At 48.9% G+C, this 26,531-nt stretch overlaps 1 protein-coding gene across 1 annotated transcript in view; it reads right to left on the bottom strand.

Annotated features, from left to right (window-relative positions):
- GFPT2 (glutamine-fructose-6-phosphate transaminase 2) overlaps positions 1-26,531 on the bottom strand; it is a 41,076-nt gene that overhangs the window by 13,117 nt on the left and 1,428 nt on the right. Inside the window, exons 2-9 of the mRNA XM_080805023.1 lie at positions 14,865-14,972; positions 13,433-13,531; positions 12,789-12,914; positions 9,285-9,343; positions 8,493-8,627; positions 7,952-8,013; positions 4,766-4,845; positions 4,176-4,293 (exon numbers count right to left, since the gene is read on the bottom strand). Of these exons, the coding sequence (XP_080661149.1) occupies positions 4,176-4,293; positions 4,766-4,845; positions 7,952-8,013; positions 8,493-8,627; positions 9,285-9,343; positions 12,789-12,914; positions 13,433-13,531; positions 14,865-14,972 (787 nt within the window). The remainder of the gene's footprint in view (positions 1-4,175; positions 4,294-4,765; positions 4,846-7,951; positions 8,014-8,492; positions 8,628-9,284; positions 9,344-12,788; positions 12,915-13,432; positions 13,532-14,864; positions 14,973-26,531) is intronic.

The raw sequence follows: 26,531 nt of genomic DNA, 5'->3' as shown, positions 1-26,531 counted from the left end.
ACCCAGGTGCCCTGAACTCCTAATTATTAATCTTTCTGGGCAGCTGAAACCAAGAGGTAAAAAGCAGAGAGCAGCTTTATAATGGATGGGTGATGCCATCTGACATTTGAACCCTTCAATTGATCTTAACAGCGCAAAAAGACAGATGATGATACACATATGCCTCCAGATGAAAGGACACACCACCACCTAGGAAGCAGTTTTGCCAAAAAAGTCAAAACCGAAGGAGATCGAGTTTCTAGACACCTGTGAACGCCAGAGCACAGAAGTACAAGGGGCAAGGGAACATGTGAAATGACACCACGGGGGCTTCACTCAGCAAAATCCTGATAGCAGGAAAGTCATCAGGACAAGTGACTCAGTTTCTTAACAGAGGCGCATGTGCATTCGCGCACACTCACACACGCCCTCTAAGGATAAAAGGGTGGTTTGAGAATAAAGTACAAAATATGTCCACCGATGAAATGTGGGGTCACTGTATTTCCTTTTATAAAAGTTTTCTCTGCATGGAAAGTAATAATGATTTTTATCTTGCAAAATGGCAATACAAAGTTTCTTTTAAAAATAGATTGAGTTTGGGGTGCCTGAGTGGCTCAGTCAGTTAAGCGTCTGCCTTTGGGTCAGGTCATGATCCCAGAAGCCCTGGGATCGAGCCCTGCATCAGGTTCCTTGCTCATTGGGAGGCCTGCTTTTCTCTCTCCCTCTGGCACTCCCCCTGCTTGGGCTCACTCTCTCTCTGTCAAATAAATAAATAAAATCTTAACAGAAAATAAACTTAGAAAAGTTGGTAGGTGGAAAAAAAAAAGTAATCAACAGCACAAGCAGTGTAAAAAAAAAATGCACAAAGGTGGTGCTTACAGGATTCTGGGAAGGTAAAAACCCTCATCCTACCCAGTGCCATACCCACACATGTCCCGTGCAGGAACATGAACTTTGTAACTCCTGATGCAAAGTTAAAGAGAGAACCGATCATGTTCTAAGACCCCGAGAGAAGTGTCTCCAGACAGATGCTTGGGAAGAAAGACAAGGCAGGATGGAAAACCACTGCCCTGGAGAAAAACACTTTACACAATATATACCCATTGTGTAAAAAGTCAAAAACACAGAGTGAGAGGGAGAAGATGGCCTGAGCCCATCTCCAAGAGATAAACACTGGTTACATCGCCCTGCCCTCCACGCAGGGTTTAAAACAGGCATCGATGTGTGCATGGACAGCCATATGTTGAAATAGAATCGTTTTTATTTACGAAATGCATGGTAGCATAATCCCTTACTAACACTGACCCAGGACGACTGGGAGGCCAAAAAGATCTTTACATTTCTCTTTAATGATTCTCATACTATAAAAGAATATATATGATAGAAAATTCATGAAATAAAATGCAAAAGTTAGAAAATAAATGGATGTATTTGCTAAAGGGTAAAAATGTTGGCTCACATAATTATCTGGTTTGTTAATGCATATTTCTATAGAGCTCAGATCATAGAGCGTAGATGTCTTGGTATCCTGTATTTTCACCAACATTTCCCATGTAACTGGGGCACCTGGGTGGCTCAGTGGGTTAAAGCCTCTGCCTTCAGCTCAGGTCATGATCCCAGGGTCCTGGGATCGAGCCCCACATCGGGCTCTCTGCTCAGCGGGGAGCCTGCTTCCTCCTCTCTCTCTCTCTGCCTGCCTCTCTGCCTACTTGTGATCTCTGTCAAATAAATAAATAAAATCTTAAAAAAAAAATTTCCCATGTAACTAATTTTAATGGAATCATAATCCCAAATGGTCTCGTTCCTAAGTGGATATATGGTGATGTACATAATCTCTTTACAAACGTGGATATTTAGGAGATTTTCACCCACACTTCTCAGTATAATAAATATTAGTGTCAGGGGAAATTTTATGTTGTTTGAATGTATATTACTTAATAGATAAAGAGTTCTTGCATTTTGAAAAGTCTAATATTTCTATTTTCCTTTTACATTTTGGGTATTCTTCCATAATATGTTCTTTATAATATTTTATGTTAATATGTTGGCCTCAAATTCATCCGTATTCTTGTTGTTATTATATGCTACGTGATGAAATTCTAAATCATCACCCTATTGATATTATTGATCTTAATTAGAATAATGATATTTTTATTATGTAACAATAACATTATTAACACCTTTGGTTTATTTTTCTCATTTTTTCTCTAGAGAACCATCTAGGATATGTGGTATATTACATAGCCAAAATCTTCTGTAATTGGGATTAAATTGTATTTGAGAGTTTTGGAGGGGTGGGAGGTGGGGGGTTGGGTGAGCCCAGTGGTGGGTATTAAGGAGGGCACGTATCACATGGAGCACTGAGTGTGGTGCATAAACAAAGAATCTTGGAACACTGAATAAAATAGAATTAAATTTAAAAAAAGAATACACCATCAATCAATCAATCAATAATAAAATTTAAGGGGTTAAAAAAAAGACTATTGGCCCAGGAGCCAGACAGACCCAACATGGAATCCTCATTTCTGCCTCTTAATGAGATCATCCTGACAAAGTACAGTCTGCCCCCCCTACCCCTCCCACCTCCCACCGCTCCTAAGGCTCCACCGAGTGCCTTCTTATCTGGGAGGGCAACCCCTCTCATTCTCACTTTGCAACAACACCTGCTGGCTTTCTGGTCTATGCACCACACCCTGCAGAATCACCTCGTCAAGTTCCCCAAACCTAAACAAAGGAATCCTGAGGATTTTAATCATTAGCATCGAATTTACGGGTTAATATAAGGAGAGTCAGTATCTTTACAAAATAGTTTCTAATTATTCAAATAATTTTAAGCCAATTAACTTTTTAAAATAATATTCAGCCTTTTTACCCAGGTGGGGGGACTCTCTTTATTCAAATCCGTTCTTGTTTCTCCTGGTGAACTTTTATCATCTCCAAACGGATTCTGGACAAATTTTGTTAAAACTAGTTTTAAGGGATTAAAAAAAGCTTTTCTAGTTCTGGTAAACAGATGCCTTTTTTTGTTGTTGTTCAGGAAAGTTTTGCTGAGAGTTCACGTGAGGAGGGACAGAAGGAAATGGGGTGGATATGGTCCCACTGCTCTGCTCAGAGGATAGTTTACTGCTGGGAGGTCAGATTTCCACACCTCTGTTCTCTGACCAGCCTCTAAGGGTTAGTTCTAACAGGCTTTCAGTTGGATTTTAAAAGCATATGTTTCTATTACCTACACATAATTATTTCATCTCCTTTGCAGGCATTCATGCCTTTTTTCTTTTCTTTTCTTTTCCTTTTTTTAGAAACATTTAGCATATTTCTTTGAATATAAGGTAACAGTGATCTTAGGGTCCACAATTATCTGATACACTTCCAAGACACCGAAACTGCAGCAAATTGTAATTGCAAGATGCCACGGACAGATGCTAAAAATCTATAAGACAATTGTGTGTCTCAGAATCACCGAAAGAGGGTTAGCTTGTCACTGAAATGGTGCTCTAAGGAACACAGTTTGGGAAATGCTGCCTTTCCCCATCCGTATGGAGTACAATGCTGGCTGTGGACAGAACCAGACTTTACAGCCAAGGGCTCTAGGTTCCTATGACTCCGTGTGTTCCGGGAGATCTCGTCTGATGTCCTCCATGCTTCCTCCCTGGTGTGGGAAGACCCTCCAGGAGGCTGGTAGGAAGGAGGCACGAGAAGGGGAAACAGTGGTGGTGTTTATGGCACTTTTCCACTTCAATGACTGGGAAAGTGTCTTGGTCTTTTCTGAGTACGTGTGTATGTGTGTGTATAAATTTTTTGCGCTAAAATGAGTATGAAGCAGACTTGTTTGAATTTCAGAATCATTTGCTTTGTCTGTTTTAATGAGAACACGGGCTTTGAAATCAATGGGACCAAACCCGTAAGTCTTGGGTCTGTCTTTTATGAGCCTTCAGACGTGGGCAGAGGCAGTCGGGGACACCTGTCTCCCCTAAAGGGAGCAGCCTTTGAATGGTCCCAGACAGCCTGGGCCAGAGAGAGCTCAGCCCAGCGTGCTCAGATGAAGGGTCCCAGAGATCTGAAATCTGCCATCCTCCCTGGCCCTCTTGCCCTGAGAAAACAGCTGAAATGAGGGGCTGCATTAGGAACAGTTGTGTTTAGCCCATCCTGTTTGATTACATCAGCCCCGGGAAAGAAAGGCCACTCCACTCAGCTACCTTGCATCAGAAGCAAAGAAGAATTCCACGGCCTTATCGCCGACGGCATGAAGGCAGGTCGAGCTGTCCAGCCTCTTCATCCTCGTTTTGCAGATGTTCTTCACATTCTCAAAATTGCCTGGCGGATGACGGAAAGGATCGCAAGCCCCATTAGACGGCTTTGTTTGAATAACATGAAGCAAGGGCTCCAGCTTCCCCTCTGAATATGTGTGGGAGATGTTTGCAATTTTTAGCTCTGGCTGCGTCAGCCAAATCGTGCTGATGATCCCCAAATAGCACAGAACCGCTGCAAGAGCATTTCAACGGCTGCAAACCAAACCGAACTAAGTCAGCACGCACCCCGGAGCGCGGACGCCTCTACAGGCTGCAGCCGCGTGCCGTTCCCCGGACTTGTGCGTGTCTTTGAAAATATCCAGGATAAAGAGCTTTTGCAAAAAACAGCAGCGCCGAGTCTCAGCAGCAGGAAACCCTCTCCAGCCTGGAGCCTGGGGGCAGGATGGCCCCAGCGGAGGGAAAATGGGTTGTCTCCGAGGGGGGCTGCCTGCACTGGAGCCCCATGGCCCTGTTCAAGCCCTTCTCGAAACACTTACGCGTCCTATACAAGATGGGGATCTGTTCCGTGGAGAGTTTGTATTTGCTCCGCACTCCAATGAGCAGGGGGCTGCCTCTCCTGCAGAGACAAGAGGGAGTCAAGGGACTTGTTGCCTCCCCCCAACCCCGGGGAAGGGCTAGATGGCGTCTGAGCACTGAGGAGGGTTCCCTGCATCCAGCCGTCAGCCACCCCCCGCCCCCCGGGTCAAGTGTCCTGTTGAGATGCCACAGGATAGAGTCCTCCACCCCCGGAAGATACTCCTGGGCTCAGAGCCGGGACCAAAAGGCCAGCAGGAGAATTCCAGCTGGTTTCCATGGTGCCACCCACCTGCCCAGGGAACCCACACCAGGTTAGGTCACAGAGGCCGAGACATTAGTAGGTCTGGGCAGTTGCAGGAACATTCGGCGTCTCTAGCTGGCCTCTATGTGCTGCCATCTCTAAAAAGTCACGTCCCCCGAGGCCCAGGATCTGCCCCAAGATTCTCTCCCCACTCCCTGCCTCCCGGCCTGTCCCCGCTCCCAACCCTTTTGCCTAGCTTAGTTGTTCTCCAGCTTTGAGGGCATCATAATGACTGGCTTTGGGTCTGCTCAACTTTGGGGGCCACTGAACATGCCTTCAAGGGGGGTTTTGCCGCCCTGAGTGATACTTCATGGGGCACAGTTTCAAACCTCCGACCTGCGGAGAGGTGGACTCCATTGCAAAGGAGACAGTGCCTTGGGGAATTCCTACAGCTGACCCGGGCAAGTACCTCGAACCCAAGTTTCCTTTCCCAGTCCCCCTCTGGCTTCCCCAAGTGAGGGGACAAGATCTGTGGCTTTAAAGAAGGTGGCTTGAGTATTTTGGACCATCTTTTATTATATCTAAAGATATAACGTATCTTTAAAAAATATAAAATATAAAGAGATGAGGGTGCCTGGGTGGCACAGTCGATTAAGCATCTGACTCTGGGTTCTGGCTCAGGTCATGATCTAGGGGTCCTGAGATTGAGCCACACATTGGGCTCTGTGCTCAGCATGGAGTCTGCTTGTGATTCTCTCCCTCGCTCTCTGCCCCTCCCCCAACTCCTGCACGTGCACACACACTCTCTTTCTAATAAATAAATATGCAAATCTAAGGCAAAGACGAGACACGATTCTGGGTCCAATGGGGATCCAGCTTAAATAGCCTTTATAATACTGACAATGAGAAGATACTGTGGTTACCTAATTTTCTTGGCAAACGTCTCTCCCAGATTTTATTGTCGTAAATTTTCTTGGCAAACGTCTCTCCCAGATTTTATTGTCGAAATCTGTGGTTTCTCTCAGCCTTGCCACCAAGAATACTCCCAAGACATCCCAAAGATTGCTCTGGGGGTTACAGAGCCACTAGCTGAAGCCAATTTAGAAAAATAAGTTCTTCATGCTGCCACCTTCTCCGTTCATTTAAAATGGCAATACCAGGATAACACCGGATTTCTAAATTTGATAGGGACCCAGGGGTCTCTTACAATTCTACAACTGAAGGAGGTAACTGCTGTCCATTAGGTCCTAGCCTAGGAAAAAGCTGAATCATGGTACTTTCACATCACTTCTGGCCTAGTAGTCAGTGTGGGACAGCCTTGTCGTCACTGGGCATCTCCCAGGGCCACTGGGGCATTGCTGATGCCTTCTCAGAACCTTCAGAGTGAGGCCTGCAGCCCACAGTGCACCTGGGGCACTGCAGAGCTGGGCCTCTGTCTACATCCTCACTCCCCGCCAGCCCTTGAAGTTCAAGGGGAACCGTGCTCGTGACCTTGCTCCAGGCTGTCTCCTATGCCTGGCACACAGCAGGTGTCAGCAATTACACAATGGAACAGCAGAAAGTCCCACCAGTGCCCCCCACCTCCCGACTTCCTGGCCTGCCTACAGATCCCTGTAGCGCTGAGCTCACTCCGGGACCCTTGCTTTTTGGCTCACCCGGCTCCTTCTGCCGGACTCCCCTAGGCGGACACCTGCCCCCATGGCATTGTCCCCCACAATCCCCAACAGAGAGCACCAAGACATTCTGCCCTACTGTGTTCTCTTGCACAGATGTCCAGTCCTTAAGGGCAGGACCAGATTGGGTGTCACTAGGTCCCAGGACCCAGTGTAGAGTAAATGCTCAAAGAATATTAGTTGGATGGATGGAGGGAAGGATATGCAGATGGACAGATAGATGTATGGATGGATGGTCAGACTGATGGTCTGGTGGATAATTAACTTATCTGAATATAAAAAAACAGGACAGCACTCACGCCCCCACTTGAGTGAATTCACACAGCGCTGGGGGCCTTGGGCCCTAAGAGGGGGACACGAGGGCTGACCCAGGCCCTCTCGGCTGATTTCTAGAACACCCATGCTGTGAAGGTGATGAAGCTCTAGCTTGGGGTTTTCAAGGCCTCTGCAACAATTAATGTTCCTTTGTTCCTAGTTTCGTGCTCATAATTTTGATTACATTTTCTTGGTGTGTGTGTGTGTTTAAGATTTTATTTATTTATTTGCCAGACAGAGAGACACAGAGCACAAGCAGGGGGAGCGGCAGAGTGGGACTCGATTCCAGGACCCTGGGATCATGACCTGAGCCGAAGGCAGACGCTTAACCTCACAGGCGCCCCATTGCATACATTTTCTTTTTCTTTTCTTTTCTTTTTTCTTTTTAAGGTTTTATCTATTTAGTTATTTATTTATTTAGTTATTTAGTTATTTAGACAGAGATCACAAGTAGGCAGAGAGGCAGGCAGAGAGAGAGGGGGAAGCAGGCTCCCTGCTGAGCAGAGAGCCCAATGCGGGGCTGGATCCCAGGATCCTGAGATCATGACCCGATCCGAAGGCAGAGGCTTAACCCACTGAGCCACCCAGGCGCCCCACATTGCATGCATTTTCTAAAGAGAACCTCGAGTGCTGGTCTGGAACATGGATCTGCCCTTCACTACATACAATTTTACTTTTAATTTAAATTTGTTGTCAACTTCTGAAAATCTAGAGATTCCAGATAAAAATCCAACTTTCTGGTTTCTCTTGTAAGACTCAGAAGCTGTGACCACAGAGCTGGTGGGGTACCCAAGCCACAGCTGTCCCTTAGAGGCTGCCTTCCAGTTTGTCAGACGCCCCACTTCTCCCCTGGGCAGCAAACTAAGCAATTGCACGTTATTTATTTATTCTTGAAATGTCACTGTGCTGAGCCTCACCTGGTGGCAACGGCTTCTCCCGGGTAGTGGATGCTCTTGAAAACCAACGCAAATGCCCCTTCCTGTGAACACAGCAAACTAGAGTGAGGATGCGCTCTGGCCTCGCCAGTCTGGCCCACTGCCCCAGACAAAGGGCCACTCCTCCCGCTGCGTGGGTCCTGGGGTCACTCCCTCAGGGGGCTGAGGGCAGGACAGTTCGTGCAGCGTGATGGCAGGAGGAGAAAGGGAAACAGCCGGTACCATGCTGAGGAACAAAAGCCCTCTGCAACTTAACTTTTTTTTTTTTAATTTAAGCTCTTTTTTTTAAATTTTAAGATTTTATTTATTTATTTGACAGAGAGAGAGACAGAGCATAAGCAGGGAGCGTGGCGGGCAGTGGGAGAGGAGCAGGGAGCCGGGTGCAGGACTCGATTCCAGGACTCAGGGATCATGACCTGCGCCGAAGGCAGATGCTTAACCCACGGAGCCACCCAAGCGCCCCTGTGCTTTTTTAGTTTTTTACGTCCCGCAGACCAGAACAGGTCTGGTTCTCTTAACTCACCAGCTGCTGAATGACTCTTTCGACCAGTGTTGAAAATGTAATGTCCTCAGTTTCTCTGTTGTCAAACACATACTTAATTAGCTTGGCGATGGTCTCGGTATCTGTTTCTGACTCAAACTCGTACCCTTTGCTTTCCTGGAATATTTCGTGGGACAGGGTGTCAGATAACCGGCATTGCGCAACGCCGCTCCCTCTCCTCCCTTACGGCCCACCCTGGCAGCGACTTCAGATAAGAACAAGGAAAACGGGGATCGGAAATGTCTGCCAGAAGCACAGAGCCCGGCACAGCTGAGTCACTGCAGTTATTCCCTGAGATCATCCTGCCTCAGAAGCCTGTCTCTGCCGTTAATCTGGACATTGCAAAAAAAACAGCAGGCGAAATGATCAAAGATGTTGAGTCAAATCCACCCACATCCCAGCCCACACCACAACCTCTTCATCCGTCAAACGCTCGCCGTCTGCCTTCCCACCCCACATTCCATTTGGTGTATGAGTTGGTGTGTTATGTCAACACTTCATGAAAGTGCAGACACCTTAATAAAAGGAAGTTCGTGTTCTTTGGCTTGTGGGAATCTGCAATACACTGGAGGTACGTGCAAAGGCCCGGTTATCTCCTCCAGCAAGACATGGGGAGCTCGGCCGAGCCGGGACGACATTTATCCAACGCTCACATGTGACTGAGAGCGGGTCTCACTCAGCGCCCGCCTCTGTTTCCGGTGGGAAACGAGCTGGTTGGAAAGTTCCCAGGGAAGACCACTTGACTTCCCCGTCAACCCAGGGGAAGGATCTTACCAGAAACTTCCTCAGGTCTTTGTAATTTGTGATGATCCCGTTATGGATGACTACGAATTCTGGAAGAGAAGTATGGCGAAAACAGAAATGCTGTGAGAAAGTGACGTTCAAGACAGAAATGAAGGACAGTGATCTGAGAGCTTGAAACTCGGCAGCTCAGCTACCACCGGGTCTGCTGTGTAGCAAACATCACTGAGGCTGATGAGAGCTGATGACTACCATCTACTACCACCTCAGTTCAACCCCGAGGAAATACACAGTTCTCTTCGGGTAAAGAGCACCTGCCTGCCTGACCTCGCACAGGGCTCTGACCTGTGGCCTACAGCATCCTCAAACACACTTTGGTATTTAGGTAAAATGGGACAGGATGAACCCTTCGGAATCTAGAAACCAGCCCAGGCAGTCCTAACCTGCTTTACGCTCAATGAGGCCACAAGCTAGCAGTCCACATGCATGCTTTGTTTGACCCACACAGCATTGTAAAAAGATTTAAGTTTAAAAATTTTGAAGTTTCACTTAAAAATCCTGATTTTTCTCGGGGCACCTGGGTGGCTCATTGGGTTAAGTATCTGCCTTCGCTCAGGTCATGATCCCGGGATCCTGGGATCGAGCCCACATCAGGCTCCCTGCTCAGCGGGAGTCTGGTTCTCCCTCTGCCCCTTCCCACCGTGCATTCAGGCTCTCTCTCTCGCTATCGAAGAAATAAAATCTGTTTTTTAAAAATCCTAGGGGAACCTGGGTGGCTCAGGGGGTTCAGTGTCTGCCTTCAGCTCAGATCATGATCCTGGAGTCCTGGGATCAAGCCCTGCTTCGGGCTCCCTGCTCAGTGGGGAGTCTGCTTCTCTCTCTCCCTCTGCTGCTCCCCCACTCATCCTCTCTCTCTCACTCTCAGATAAATAATATCTTAAAATTAAATTAAATTAAATTAAAAATCCTGATTTCCCAAGGGAGAAAAAATCTGGCATCCTTGGGCTCACCCACATTCCTGTGTGGCCATGAGCACTTCTCTCTGTGGGATCTGCCTGCTTTGGCTTCTCCCAGCTCCCCTAGCACCAGCAGCAAACCCTGCTCATGTCCAGCTACTCCCTGCATGGGGGACCCCCTGGTCAATGCTGGGAAAGTGAGGGATACATCTGCTTAGTCACCACTGCGTTTTCTCAATCAATGGCTGACGAGTAACTTGAAGGTCTAAAACCAGCCTGAGATTTTTTTGTTTCTGGGTAAGTAACCCCCATTCCTCCTGAGCCCAGATGATAGGAAAACCCTTTATTGACCTTGAGATTTACTATCGTTCAGTGAAACTTTGGGTCTTCAGTTTTGTTTTGTTTTTTTTTTCAGTACAGGATAGTCCTTTACTCTTTTTCATTATTTTTATCATTTCCTCCCTACTTTTTTTTTTTTTTTTTTACAGTCTATTGTTACTTTGGGGAGCTCACACAAAAACTGGGAGGACTCAGATAGAAAAGCCATTTTGGCAAATGCTCTAGGCACAGCTGAACTCTATTACAGCCTTGTGTTTTTGTTTTCCTTTTGTTTTTTTTTTTTGTTGTTGTTGTTGTTTTACTTTATTTGTTCTGTTCTCTTCTTGAGGACACCCATAATGCACCTGTTGGATCTCTATTAACTGTGTCCGTATCGATTCCCTTCTTATTTTTCCTACTGACTCCGACACGGTGTCTTCAGTCTACTTTCCGAACCCTGCCCCATTCTTTTCATTTCAGTCGACTGTCTCAACTTCTCATTGGTAGTTTATTTCCCAGAATCCGTGTTTTCTTTGTGAGAACTCTGTAATTTTCTTGTGTGATGCTGTTGCTGGCTGTAAGCTTTTCTTCAAAATACGCTTTTCAGTCATCCCTGATGAGTTGCTAAAGAAATTCTACGAATCTTTGCTTATTTCTCATGTCGTTTGGAATTACTCATCCTGAGTCAGGGCAGGCATTTTCCAGTTTGGGTGTGTGGTGGGGGATCTGCTCGGAGCCTCCCTGCTTCAGGGGGACACAGAGTCATCGTCTACACTGAAGTAGGGGTTCACCTTATCACCTGGGGTGACATCTCAGCATACATGGTCTGGGGATCAGCTTCTGTATCTGGCTTGGGATTTGGCAGATGCACATTCTAGATCCTCAAGACCATGGGGTCTGCTGTCTGCCTCCTGGATGTAGGGCGCCTGCCCCAGCACAGGGACGCTGGATGGTTCAGGGCATGGACCAGATCCAAGGGTCAATCCCTAGCAAAAACTCACTACCCGCGACCCCAGCTGTTCTGCCAAGCAGGGCACTTGGGGCTCAGCCTTCCGAATTGGGAAGGATGAGCCACCGTTCCCAGGAACACTGAGCTGGGAGGCATTAGAGTCTCTCCCGTGCCCCAATCTCCATGACGATGAACGGCAGTGAGGCTTGCTAAGTGCGTAGCTAAGTGCCTATCCATTAGCATTCAGAGCCTCAATGACTCTGACGTCTCTGATTTCTACTCGAATATGGGGCTTGGCAATGACTTGCATGATGCCAGGACATGTCTTCAGGTGGGGGTCCCAGCTGACACAGAGAGCATTCTCTCTGCCAGATACCCTCCCCCATCGTGCCCAGATGTGGGTCAGTGGGGGCTTCTGGCTTGACCATGTCTAACCTAGAAAGGAGACCCACCGGGATTTCCAGACCTACCAGGCCTTCCCCCATGAGAGGGACTGGGGGGCATTAAGAACGATGGCATGCAGAACTTTCTGGGGGGGGCCAGGCATAGGATGTGGATCCATGAGCTGGGGCTGCCCCAAGGAGGTGGCTAGGAGAACTGAGGAGCCTGCAGCCCACTAGAGAGGGCCCGGTATCCTTGGGACGGTCCCGAGCAGTTTCCATGTCCCTGCGTTGTGATCGCGGATCGCTGCTTGTCGGTGGAACTCTAAGGTGCCCCGAGCCCAGGTACCACACCTTCTAGTTTTTCAAGGGATGCCAGAAGTCTCGACTTCCAGGTATGGTCATTCTCAGGCCTAAAAACCCTGCAGCGAGCCACGTGGAGTGCTTTGGTGCTTGGAGGGAGCCCCTGGGCTACTTGACCAGATCTCAAGCCTGTGGCAGTCAAGGGCTGGAGGGGGCACCTCCGACATGAACCAGAATCAGCACCGCCACCGCCCTGGCTCTCCTCAGGAGGGAAGGAAACCCACCCCTCCCTGAGGGCGCCCAGCCCTCCAGAACATCGCAGTCCCTTGTTGAAGAACAGCGCCCAGACTCTTCGACCCCTCTGCTGCCAAGTCCCACTCAGGCTGGGTCTCAGGAGCCAGCAGCAGCCCCTGGAAGTGCCGCTGTTTTCCTGGGGAGGTCAGCACGGCCCAGGAGCGAGGCTGAGTTTGCCTCCTGTCTGGGCTGGCTGCTACCCCCTGGGGGTGGGTTTCTCAGGGAAGACAGGGCTGGGAGAGAAGCAAGCCAGCTGGGAGTGGGGTTGGATCAAGGGCCAGGCAGAACCTTCTGGACTGGGGCGGGGGGGGGGGGTGGGCAAGGCCATGTCACATACCGTTGCCTTTGTCTGAGCGCTGCGGATGGCTGTTGACAGCGTTGGGGACCCCGTGGGTGGCCCAGCGCGTGTGGGCAATGCCGAAGTGGGTCTCAAACTCCACCTTTAAGTCCATGCTGTCTTGTTCTAGATCAAGGGAAAGTAAGCGTTGACACAGTACCGTTAGGGGGAGGTGACGTCATTACACGCACGCGCCTCAGCTACATTGAAAGCACGTCCCACCTTCCACTGCGAGGGCCCCACTCTGGGGATTTCTGCCAGATCCCTGCTGCGGTTTACTCAGTCCCTACCAGTAACCTAACTCACTAACCAAAATGAGCTTCTTGGGAAAAAAAAAAAAAAAATTATGGGTCACCACGATCAATGGAATAGCAGTATCATTTGCCAGAAAAATGAAAATAAATATGTAAGTGCTGATTTTTTTTTAAATGCCCATGCCCCACCTCCTAAAAAAAAAAAAAAAAACCAAAAAAACCCATCCCACACCCTGAGAAACACAGTTTTACCATGTGGGCTGAACCCCCCTTCTGTTTACCCGCACTTGGATGAGCTCCTATTTTTAGTCTCGGGTATTGCTGGCATAAAAGGTTTTTAACTGACCCATAAGGCCTTTATCGCTCTGACCAGGCCTGTGGTCCACTTACTATAAAGTTCCTCATCAAGCGCCTTGACATTCCCTCTTTTCTTGACCAGCTGGATATGTCTTTCTTTGACTTCGTTATTATGTCCATCGATGGCCACACCTGTGGTATACACATGATTTTTTTTTTTTTTTTTTTGGTATTGGCAATTGAAGTTGTGTCTCCCACACCTCATTACAGAGTACGACCCCAGGAGAGGGCTCGAGAGCTCTGTGGACTTACCATTTCTTGTTTGCCAGGCGAGTGGCCTGGAAGAGAACTAGACAGTGTTGAGAACGTCAACTTGCAGAGAAGAGGCTGTGGCAACCTAGCCCGGGTCTAACCGGGGTGCAGCCCTGGAGGGCCGCCTGTGAGGGAGGCACCTCCAGGCCCACCACCGAAGGCAGTGAGCTCGCGGGAGGGCCTTCATCATGCTGTGCACTGGGCCCTGTGCTTTAGTTGGTTTCCCCCCAGCATCAGCATTCCTACAGTCCTTCATTTGACTCACTTTCCATTTAGGAATGAACAGAGGCATAAAATTATCTGGCTCCCCCTTTTTCCCCAGACTGCTTAATTGAAAATGGGAAGCAGACTAACTATCCACACAGGAGTGTGCAGCCACTGAGAAAGACCATCAGGCAACCCAATCTTTATAGCAGCAATGTCCACAACAGCCAAACTACGGAAAGAACCTAGATGTCCATCAACAGATGAATGGATAAAGAAGATGTGGTATATATATACAATGGAATACTATGCAGCCATCAAAAGACATGAAATCTTGCCATTTGCGACAATGTGGATGGAACTAGAGGGTATTATGCTGAGCGAAATAAGTCAATCAGAGAAAGACAATTATCATATGATCTCCCTGATATGAGGAAGTTGAGAGGCAGGGCAGGGGGTTTGGGGGGTAAGGAAGGAAAACATGAAACAAGATGGGATCGGGAAGGAGACAAACCATAAGAGACTCTTAATCTCACAAAACAAACTGAGGGAGAGGGTGGTTGGGTTATGGACACTGGGGAGGGTATGTGCTATGGTGAGTGCTGTGAAGTGTGTAAGCCTGACGATTCACAGACCTGTACCCCTGGGGCAAATAATACCTTATATGTTAATTTAAAAAAAAAGAAAAAAAGACCACCGGAACAGTTTGGGATAACGGACATTGCAGTAGAGAGATGAAAACAGGACATCAAATTATAATTCTATAACAATAATCAGGTAAAAACAAAGAATACCTATGCACGACAACCCCTGCCCCCCGCCCCGACCACCCTAACCTAACATAGGCCCAGCAGTGATCAGGACAGGGATGCAAAGATATTGACCGGAGGGCTTTGGGTGGAGTTTTCTTTTTTTTTTTTCACCCTTATTTCTTCTTTCAACTCTTCTCTAGTTTTCGAGTTAAATGAACAAATGCTCTGTGTATCCCGTGACAGCCCATAGGACCTACCCGCGGAGTCGTAGCCTCTGTACTCAAGCCTCTGAAGGCCCTTAATGAGGGTCTCGAAAATCTCCTTCCTCGTCCGGGGCACTCTGTAGTTCATGTATGCGAAGATTCCTGAGAAAAGAGAGGGGAACCACACGTCTGTCCATCACCTGGTCAGTGTTTGGGAAAAAAAAACAGCTCTGGGGACCCTGGCAAGGGTGGCATGGCCGGACGGCTTCCGGGCTGCACGCGTGGCCTTCCCCCGACATATCCGAGAGCTGTGCTCCCCTCCTGCTTCGGGATGCTCCTGGCCCACAGCACAGCCCATGACAAGAAGTCTCAGGAGGCACGTGAAGAGCACATCAGACACCTTGGCCTGGCAGCTCCCCCGCAGAGAATTTCTCCTACGGCTGTACTTCCGTGACACGACTTTCATTTAGAATAGCAAAGATCAGGGGCGCCTGGGTGGCTCAGTAGGTTAAGCGTCTGCTTTCGGCTCAGGTCATGATCTCAGAGTCCCGGATCGAGTCCCGCATCAGGCTCCCCGATCCGCGGTGAGCCTGCTTCTCCCTTTCCTTCTGCTGCTCCCTCTGCTTGTGTGCTCTCTCTCTCTCTCCCTCTCTCACAAATAAATAAATAAAATCTTTAAAAATATATATAATAGCAAAGATCAGCAAAACCGCCTGGCCACTTGGGAACGTCTGGAAGTCCTCGTCTATGTGGACCCCTTGATCTGCACAGAACAGGCCTGGGAAGAGTCCTCCTACAGCAGGTGAAACAGGGACTGAGACCTCGACCCCCTTTTCCCACTCGCCCCTGTAGCCTGGAGCTTTAGCATCAATAAATGTTGCTTTTACAGTAGCAAAAATAAAACCATCTCTTGGCCCGCAGAGAATCCCTATCTTCAAGATAGATTTGCATGCCCAGAAGACTTCATGTGGCTGTATTTTCTGTATTTGTATTTCAAAATACTATTTTCCCAAAAAGGAAGGAACAGTCGCCCTGTTGGTGTTCTCCCCAAACTCCTTTGCCCTGAGACTATGGACCCTTGGTCTGTCTCTGTCCCACTCTGCAAGCTCCCTATTCTGGCATCCCTCTGTCCTTTTGTCCACCCTGCCCCATTGGGGGAAATCTGCCCTCCTCAAAGCTCAGCTCCCACCACCTCCCAGGGCTGGCTCATCCCTCCCAGGCCCCCACTGGATGTGCTCCCTACTCTGGGCCACCTCTATGCCCGTGCATCTTGGAACACCTTCATCCCCCGGTAAGAACACAGGCTGGCACGTCTATCTTTATACTTCTCACTATGTCTTGGCACACCGTCCTTGTTCAATAAACGTATGTGGAGTAGAGTGACTGTAAATCTACTTTATTCAGGGAAGCAAGAGTATAGATCGTGAAGAATTCTGGCCTTCGGGAATATTCATAGTAACTCATCTTACTAAGGACTCACTACGCGCCAGGCAGTGGGCCAAGCATTCCCACACAGATGTCAATCAAAGCTCTCATCAGTCCCTTTCTGGACCAGGACCCCGGGAGGCTGTGACTTGACCTCAGGACTTAAAATGCTCCTAACCACTGGGCAGTGTTGTCTCAGGGATGAATGGGATGAAAAGGCCTATTTCTCCAATTTTAATAATTTAACTTTAATTTTAAATTTTCCCACTGTTTTCCTGGGATGACAGAAAGGTCTGACCAAGATTAAAACTTTGCCAGGCATCTGCACCCTCATGTTCACGGCATCATTATTTGCCATAGCCAAGGGATGGAAACAAGTGAAGTGTCCAACCATAGATGAATGGATCGAAAAATTATGGTATATATTTGCAATGGACTATTCCTCATCCATAAAAAAGAAGGAAATCCTGCCATTTGCAGCAACACAGATGGAACTTGAGAGCATTAGGCTAAGCTAAGTAAGTCAGACAGAGCGAGACCAATACTGTATCATCTCATATGAGGAGTCTAAAAAAACTCAAACTCATAGATACAGAGATCAGATTGGTGGTTGGCAGAGGCCGCGGGGGAGGCGGCATGGAGCAGGAGATGGGGGACCCTGGTAAAGATGGTCAAAACGTACAAACTTCCAGTTATAAGGTAAGTAAGTCCTGGAGATGTAATGGATGGCGTGGTGACTTCAGTTAATAATGCTCTATTGTAGGGGCGCCTGGGTGGCTCAGTGGGTTAAAGCCTCTGCCTTCGGCTCAGGTCATGATCCCAGGGTCCTGGGATCGAGCCGGCATTGGGCTCTCTGCTCAGCGGGGAGCCTGCTTCCTTCTCTCTCTCTCTGCCTGCTTGTGATCTCTGCCTGTCAAATAAATAAATAAAATCTTTAAAAAAAAATGCTCTATTGTATATCTGAAAGTTGCTAAGAGAATAGCTCTTTAAAGTTCTCCTCACAAGGAAAAAGTGTTAACTATGTGAGGGAATGGATGTTCACTAATCTTTTTTTTTTTTCCTGGGGATTTGTTTTATTTTATTTTTTTAAGTTGACATATAATGTATTGTTTGTTTCAGGGGTGCAGATCTGTGATTCATTAGTCTTACACAATACACAGCTCTCACCACAACACACTGTCCATCACTGTCCCCAATGTCCGTCACCCAGCCACCCCATCCCTCCCACCCACCCCCGATGTTTACTAATCTTCCTGCGGCAATTGCTTCACAATATACACATATACCAAATCACTTGGTATACCCGAAACGTATGCGATGATATACGTCTATTCTATCTCAATAAAACTGGGAGGGGGCGAATGCCAGAGAGGAACCTCAGAGAGGACAACCTTCCTAAGGGAAACTGAAGGCTGAGCACAATTATACACAAAACCTCCTGTAAAATCTCCAGTCATGACAAAGATTAGATTCAAGCCAATACAATGTTTCTGAATGAGTGATTCGACATCACTTAAAGGGATGTGATCATGGTCACAGCAGACAAATGTTATACTGGCTAGAATTCATTCTAGAAGTAGTCGAAAGCAAGGCGATAAAATTAAACACCGCTAAAAATGATATTTTGCATGCTTATGTCCTGTATGTGTTACTGTACATGGGCTATATTTGCACTCAAGTATGAAAGTGCAGAATCTCTATATAAAAACATGCACCCTGTGCTTTCTGACCCGGGACAGATGCTTTCTTTTTAACACGGCTGAGGGTAATTTTGGCGGTCAGCTATTTTTGCATTCCTGGCTGACTCGAGGTCAGGTGAGAGCTGCTGAGTCTGAGGTCCCGTGTGCAATTTAGGCATACCCCCCTCCCCCCCCTTGGATGAAGGAGCTGAGCGTCTGTGTCACACAGGAGCTCACACCATACCCTACCCTTCAGACCTCAACACGTCTGGGCAGAGGACATATTTTTGTCACCCTACTCACTAAAAAAACCCCCACCAAAACCAAAAAAACCAATATTTACCTTCTAATGGAAACATTAAACAATTTTGAGCAGCTCTCTTGGGATATAAGTCCCATACTGTAATAGTCCCCCATTTAAAGTGTATAATTCAATGGTTTTCAGGACAGTCGGCCCTCTGAAAGGAAGAACACGGGATTGAACTGCCCAGGACCACCTTTTTTTTTTTTTTTTTTAATAACTACAGTACTGTACTGTAAATATATTTTCTCGTCCTTATTTCCTCCCTCCCTTCCTCTCTCTTTCTTTCCTTCCTCCTTCCTTTCTTTTTAAGATTTATTTGTTTATTTATTTATTTGACACAGAGAGAGGACACAAGCAAGGGTGGGGGGGCGGCAGGCAGAGGGAGAGGGAGAAGCAGGCTCCCCGCTGAGCAAGGAGCCCAATGAGGAGCTTGATCCCAGGACCCTGGGATCATGACCAGAGCTGAAGGCAGCCGCCCAACCGACTGAGCCGCCCAGGCACTCCTCTTCCTTATGATTTTCTTAATAACATCGGCTTTTCTCTAGCTTACTTAATATGAGAATACAGTTCACGGTCCATTAACACACAGTCTATGTATTAATGCTTCTGGGTGAGGCTTCCACTCAACGGTAGCTAAGTTTTGGGGGAATCAGAGTTACACGCGAATTTTCAGTGGCATGGGGTGCTGGCGCCCCTACCACCCCCCATCATTCAAGGTCAACTCTGTGTTCACAGAGTCGACCAACCACCACTACAATCTAATGTTCGGGTGAAATTTTCATAACGTTAATTATTCTGCAAAAATATCAGAAAGTTCCCCGGGAGGACGCAGGTGAATTCCGGGCACCCTAAATGCCACGTAGGCATGGGAGATCACTGTGTGAAGGGGGGAGCCCCTTGCAGGTCATTTTTGGAGTCTTCCCTGGCATCCTGGGAATCCTCCTAGAATTACAGCTGCACCTCACACAGGGGACCAGACACTGCAGATGACTCCCAGATACCAACTCGGGAGAGGTTTGCAATCTGAAATGCATTCATGAGAGTGCTCCAAGGCTCTGCTTCTGATTCTCCCCTGCAAGTCCCCTTCCTCTGGGCCAAAGTGCACTTATGAAGTCCTTCTGTCAGGCACGGATGTTGCTGGAGGTGCCTCTGGCTCTCAGAACCTGACAGCAGTCTTCTTGGTGGGGAGGTGGGGGTGCTGGTTAAAGTGTCCTTGTCCTCAGGACCACCAGCTGTGTCCGCACCCAGCCAGGAGGCTCCCAGCCACTCTTGCACAGTTTGGGAGAACCCTGTGGTGAGGGGGGCTGCCAAGGAATGGTTTTCAAGGTCTTTGCGCAAGAAAGCAGGAATCTAATTTCAGCATAAAATCTCCTGCATACGGACATCTATTCAAGTAAGCTCTTTCATTAACTAAGCGGTATCCCTCTCCTCTCCAGCTCTCTCTTGGCAGGCTTTTTCCTGCACTCTCTGGAGATGAAGGGGGGGGGTTTGGGGAAACAAAACCTCAGCATCGACACCAGGCTCTTACTATTTTAGAAAAATAAAGAAATGGAGTGAAACTGCTCTCCCGGGCCTTTCTCTCATCATTCACATCAGAATTCCCTTCTGGAATCCCTACCATCGGTAACAAAAGCTACCCCCGAGACTCCATTTTTTACCTATGAGATCAGGAAAGATCAAACAGTTAGACGATCCAGCGAGAGTTTAAATTTGCGCACCCCTTTTGGAAGGCAATTGGACAAGCTTTCAGAATTAAAAATGTACACATCTGTGGACCAGAGCGGTTGCTAGGCATGGATCCAACCACTATCCCTGTAGAGGAGTGTATGTGCGTGCATGAGGACGGTAGCTCAGCTCAGTGCTGTTTGTGGTCCTTGAAGACGGGGGACAGCCTGAGGCTTGGCAGGGACCAGGTAAGTGACAGTGGCACAGCCACGTGGCGGGGCCACCGTGGGACCACCCTTCCACAGAGAACAAGGTGAGGCTCTGTGTTCTCTTGGAAAACAAGCTCCAAGCTGTGTCAAGGGGGAAAAGCAGCTTGCAGAACATGGCTAAATTATGCAGGGAGGGGTGGGGAGACACAGACAGTATTTCTGGAAGGGCATCCAAGACCCTGGGGTGGGGTGAGGGTGCAGCGGTTGCCTCGGAGGAGGGTACTGGATACGGGGCAGAAACTCCCTTTCTAGTGCACGTGTGCACTTTGTATGGCCACAATATTTTGCCGTGTGCCCACATACACTACCTTAGCATGTGCTGCTGTACGTGTTAGACATTGGTAGGCATGGGATTGTTACTGAGGGCAGTCTGACTTCCCTGACTTCTCCATGGCTCCAGGACCCCACTCACCTAGAAGAACCAGGGGCCACAAGAAGGAGAAAGCCCTATCTGAGCTCCCCTTCCAGCACGTAAAAGGATGCGCCCAAGGTCCCCCAAGGGTCCTCCTGCTCCTGGGGTGTGGGAGACGCCAAGCAGCAGGTGCACGTGGCACCCAGGAAGCCAGTTCTTTCAGAACCTTATCTCGTTGGATCCTCCCCGGGTCAGGGGCCAAGGCTGCGGTTCCTGTGAACAGACAGGGCCCCTGTCTGGCTCCAAGCCCAAAGACCTGAGTAAGACACAGCCGGGTCTATCTGAGTGATTGCAGAGCGTCTCCCTGTTGCCCCCTGCCCCAATCAGTGTAAACCCTGCCTTACGATCCTACCCCAAGGGGTGAGAAATACCTCACATAGAGAGACAGCTCACGTCTATGGACAGACACCCACCTCACCCCTGATGGGAAGACCTCTGACTGCCCTCCCCCCACCATAGGGCCCGGGGTCATGGTGACCTCAGGAAGCTCCTCTTGGCCCCCACCAGACATTGCTGATTCCGACCCCACTTTCTCTGCCCATCCAGGCCGTGGCAACGACAGCAAGTCTGCCCCTCTGCTCCCCACATCCCTCCCTCCCTTGCACAGGCAGGATGGTGAAATCCCAGAAATGTCTCGCCTTGGGACAGAGACTGCTGTGGCCTAACCAGCCCGGCTCAGCACATGCCCCATGCCCACACCCCACCCTGGCATCCAGAGTTTCCAAAGAGCTTTTCAGGGCCCTACTCTTAAATCTGAGGCGGAAGTGAGGGAGCAAAAGACCTAGAGGGAGAAAAGTCAAGATAAACTCCAGAAAAGGCTCCAGATGTGATGCAGGATGGAGACTAGCCCTTTGAAAGGGGACTGTAGCCCTTTCTGCCTGGCTCATCTTGAGGGTCTGAGGGGTTCTAGTACTCCCTCTGCAAAAGGGCTTGAGTGATCATACAGGTGACTCAGGGCCAAAGGCACCAAGACGAGGTCCTTCCACACACACATGGGACGCTCAACCTCCAAGTGACAGATAATCCCCGGACACAGGGCCAGAACTAGGAGCAGTGAACCCCTGGAATCTTTTTAAACCCTGGAATGCCTGGGGTGGTGGGGAGGGGAGCAGGGGCTGTCTGAGGCCTAGAGTAAAGTGGAAGAGGTCAAATTCACAGTGGGCAGGCTGGGGTCTGTATTCTGAAAATGTGGCTGTAGTTTTGGAAAATCTGTCCCTCCCTCCAAGCATCAGCTTCACAATGAAAGCCCTGTCCTCACCGTGAATGGGGGGGTGGGAGGAGACAGTCCTGGGTAGAGATCCAGCCTGCCCCCCACCAGGGTAAGGACTCAGCCCCTGGGTCCACATTACCACCCAGCCAGACTGGGACCACCCCTCCCCCAGACCAAGGGTGATCCTTCCACTATCATCCCTTGCTTCTCAGCATTGAAGGGGCTGACCTCCTTAGCCCTCGAGCCTAGGTCAAATTAGACTCTAGTCCAATTTTCAAGTAGGGTCACTCCCCACCCAGACAAAAGACGTGCATGCCAGTTGAACTTCCGTCTCAGAAAATTCCTGAGTGTGTGTGTGTGTGTGTGTGTGTGTGTGTGAGAGTGTGTCTATGTGTGTGTGTCTGAGTGTCAGGGGCGTGCATGTGAGTGAGCACGTTGGCGTACGTGAATACATGTGAGAACATGTGGTGTGGGGATGTGTAGGAGTGTGAATGTGTGAGCATTGGATATGTGTGAGTTTGTGTTTGAGTGTTGGGTACGTGTGAATACGAGTGTGAGCGTGAGCATGTATGGGTGTGAGAAAGGGTTTGAGGGTTGGGTGTGTGTATGTGGTGTGCTAGGGAAGGGGGGACAGGTCTACTATCTTGGGTGAGACCCCAGGTCGGGGAGCCCACTGAGCTGTGGCCTCTCTGGGCAACACTGTATTGATGAAATGGGGACAGTTGTGGCCACCTCCTCACAGAGGTGGCAGAGATCCCACGCCAAGGTTCTCACACCAAGACATGAGGACCGGAGGGCCTGGCTCAGGGTCAGGACAGCCTCTCCCTGCCTCTGGTCTCACTGGGACTCCATGGGTTAAAGTTACCCCACCACAGGAATCCCTGTGATAACAGGAGACTCAGCTTCCTGCAGTAAACGTGTTGGCATTTCTATTTTTAATAAAAAAAAGTTCTTGGTGTCCCTGTCATTTTAGGATTTCATGAAGAGCAAAGGGAGAAGCAACATATACTCTAAATTGTACTAAAAAATACTTTAAAGGAAGTGTAAGTCTTGTTTAACCTGCCAAAATTTGGTTATAAAAAATGATCAGATGATCAGATGAAATTCCTTATTTTCGCATCAAATTAATCTCCCAAAAGTTTCTCTTTAGGGTGTTTGTTACCTCAAGTCCATCTTCCTTTATAAGCAAATTTCACTAAATATAAAAACAATCTTTCAATTTAAAAGTACTGCCTACTTGTGTTAAGTCACAAAATTTCCAGAAGGTTCTTGTGAACTTGGGAAACCCCCGATGAATAAGACTGACTGAGGGAGGAGTGGCGTGATGATGGGCAGGAGGAGGGGGACGTGGGGAGATCACTTCCAGCGCTGAGCCCCTTTCCAGCTGGTTTCTGCGAAGCCCTCTGTCTGAATGCCCAGGGGAGTCCTGCTGGCAGGATCTGAGCTCCCGAGAGCCAACCGCATGCATCTCTTCCCAACTCCATGCTTAGGGACCTCACACTCACCCTGATGACCTGAAATTAGCCATGGCGAGCCACTTGTCAAACATTTATCTGCACATCCCCAAGCAGGAGTTCTGTTTTGTAAGGTTCTTATGGCTTGGAGAGGTAGCAAGGCAAGTGACCTGACCCCAGAGTCTATGTGCCATCAACTCCAGCTTAGTCCCTTCTGTGGCATCCATCCGTAACCGAACCGTTGTAGGGAGGAAAGGGGTGTCAAATATGATAGGGTTCCCCGTGCAGCAAGAAGTTTGGGACAAAAGGGTGAGTTCTCTCCCATGTCATGTAATCTCCGTGGATGTCTGAAATGAGAGACAAGCCCCCTAAGCACATGACAAGCTTTCGTGAAGACCACCATGCAAGTGAATAGACTGTGTGTATGTGTCCCAGCCCCTCTTGATTCTGAGGGATAAAACCATGCCTGCTTCTTGCAGGGAAGAGATGAGTGGGAAGACTATAGACATGGAGGGAGAGCAAGATGGAGTGAGTGCTGTATTTATATGACACAAGACCTGACTTCTAGAAAAACTGTGAAAACCATTTGGTCGAACTGATTATGTGGTGCGTGCCGGTGAAAGAGAGAGTCTTTAACTGATGCCTACACTCACCTTCTGACTGTGGTGGGTCCAGTCTGCAAGTCCTGGGACCAGGGGACTTGGGTGTACATATAGGACACAGAGGGGATACCGATGGCCCTCAGCTCAACATCCTTTTGGCCATATCCTGACGTCTGGGATTACCAACACCGGGCGATTCTTGGGGAAGACACCTCAAAGCCAGAGCCCAACTATAGCAGGGTACATAATGGCCCTCAAAGACATCAGGTCCTAATCCTAGATTCTGTAAAAATATGTATATGGAGAAAGGTCTTTACAGATGCAGTTAATTGAGAAATCTGGAGATGGGCGATTCTCCTGGATTATCCAGGTGAGCCCTAGATGCAATCACAAGTGTTATAAAAGGGAGGCAGAAGAAGATCTGACATGGAATGGGGGAAGGCGATGTGACCACAGAGGCACATAACGGAATAAGGAGACACAGCCAAGGAATCCTGGCAGCCGTCAGAAGCTGGAAGCAACAAGGAACAGATTCTTCCGTAGGGCGTCCAGAAGAAAGTGGGGGCCCTTCTGACACCTTGATCTCAGCCCGGTAAAACTGACTTTTGGAATTCTGGTCTTCAAAACCGTGAGAAAATAAATTCATGTTGTTTTATACCAGCAACTTCGTGGTACTATCTTGCCGGCGGCCACTACTACGCCAACTAAGACAAAAGGTAATGCGTTCAAAGCGAGGGTTTTGGCTTCTAGCAAAAACCAAGAATCTGTTCCTTCTTCAGAGTCAGCTTCTCCCCCCGCCTCATAGATGACTCAATGCAGTAAGTAGCAAAGGATAGGGAAGCCTGAAGAATTCAAGGACCAGAAGTGCAAGCCTCCTTGCCCAGGGTCCACGCATGCGCGGTCCCTGCTATCGTGCTCTTGGACAGCCTGTGTCTTCAGCAGGGCGCACCTGTCCCTCCCCCGCCCCCCTGCCTCCACTTCTCTCTCTGGAGCTCCTACTTGAGGCCAGGCTCTTGTGGCCCCGTTCCTGGCAAAGTCATGGCTCCCTGCCTCCGCGACGCTGGGGTCTCAAGCTCAGACTGCACACGGGCCATCCTGTAACGTCAGTGAGTAAGGGACGTGAGCAGGAAAACCCGGGAAGCCTGCACCCATCATCCCAGGGGCCACGGTGCACTCTGCAGATGGATACATTCAGTGGTGCTCACCTTCTTCTTTTTTTTTTTTTTCTTTCAAGAGAAGTTGAAAATCCCACCTTCTAATGTAAAAATCTCCCGATTGTGCCGTTTGGTGGCTGTAAGAAATAGTTTGAGCCCTGGGTACACACAGAAGGACGGGCACCCACTGTCTGGCACAGGTCCCAGGATTCTCCCCGTCTGACAGCGTTTACCTAATGGGTTATCCCACCCCTGCTTGGTGACCACCTCTGCACCCCCTCTCTGACTTCTGGACCCTTCTCTGATGGCAGGATCATGCCCCAGAGGCCCCAGGTCCTGACAAACACAGGACCTCTCCAGGAGCGGTCAGTCACTACTGAATGAGTGAAGAAGGAAGGAGATGAGGAAAGTCAGCAAAATGCCAGCAACTCTCAGATGTCAACAAAAGCACCTCTGAGGGTCTGTGTCCCTCTGTTGTGCCCTCAGTGTGCTTGGAACTCTGAGCACCAGCTGCTTAGTGTGCGGAGGTTCAGCTAAAACTGGGTCCGGCTTTCTGCAGGAGACCCAGGGAAGATGAGGGGGAGACTGGTCATTCTTAGCAACCGTTGGCCCCTGTCGGACCTCAGCCCTGGAGACTCCACCTCTGAGGAGGCTTCCAAGTGGCAGATCGTAGTGGGGCAAACGCCAGCCCAGAAAGAAGGCCTAAAACAACTCCTCCTGACAGAGGTGGGCACAGACCTCTTCACGCCTCAGCGTCCCCACACGGAAAGCAACAAGGGTAAGTGGCCCATTCCAGGAGCATCTTTGCAATTTTCACCAGATCCTTGCACCTAGGATGCAACCATTTCCTTAGTATTTTTCTAGAAAAGTGACAAAGTTTTTGAAAGCCTAAATAAATACACTACAAAGAGACACAGCCATGAAAAGAAAACCAGTATCACTTGCCATACATATACAAGCCATCATCCGGGGAAAAAACAAAAAACAAACACCAGAATAACGTGTTTAATTCTAGCCAGCTGCTGCTGTTGAGGTCTGAGCTCGGGACAGCTTCCTCCTTGCAAGGGGTGCCTGGCAAGTGTAAGAGAGCTGTAAAAGACATCTTAGCACCCAGCTGAGACTTTCTCCTGGCTACTTGAAAAGGAAACAACTTTCCCATGTGGGAGTTGCACATGGCTCCCTGCCTTCACCGGGGCGTGCAGGGTGGAATCTGCTTGGTGGTGGTGGGGAGCCCAGAGCTCATTTTTCCTTAGGGGACAAAACCTGTGTGGCCCCTTAAGAAAGGAGAACAAAACCCCAGATCAGGAGAGTCTGAGTCCATCTCTCTCCACTAGGCTCAAAGCACTGCAGAGAAAGCTGGATGCAGGTAGGAAGCAGGAAAGAAGGCTGGGGTGCTGGTGGAGGTGGGGCGCAGGAGGACACCTGAGAGGAGGAAGGAGGGAGGGTACCAGGGCCAGAGGGGCAGACCCTCCCAGAGCAAAGGTCTTGGTCGGTCCACCAGTCTGGCTCTAAGGCCTCCCATCAAGGGCCTTGAATGCCGCACTGAA

The sequence above is a fragment of the Martes martes genome (assembly GCF_963455335.1).
Source record: "Martes martes genome assembly, chromosome: 5".
Taxonomy (NCBI): domain Eukaryota; kingdom Metazoa; phylum Chordata; class Mammalia; order Carnivora; family Mustelidae; genus Martes; species Martes martes.
This window is presented reverse-complemented; position numbering and strand designations above follow the sequence as displayed.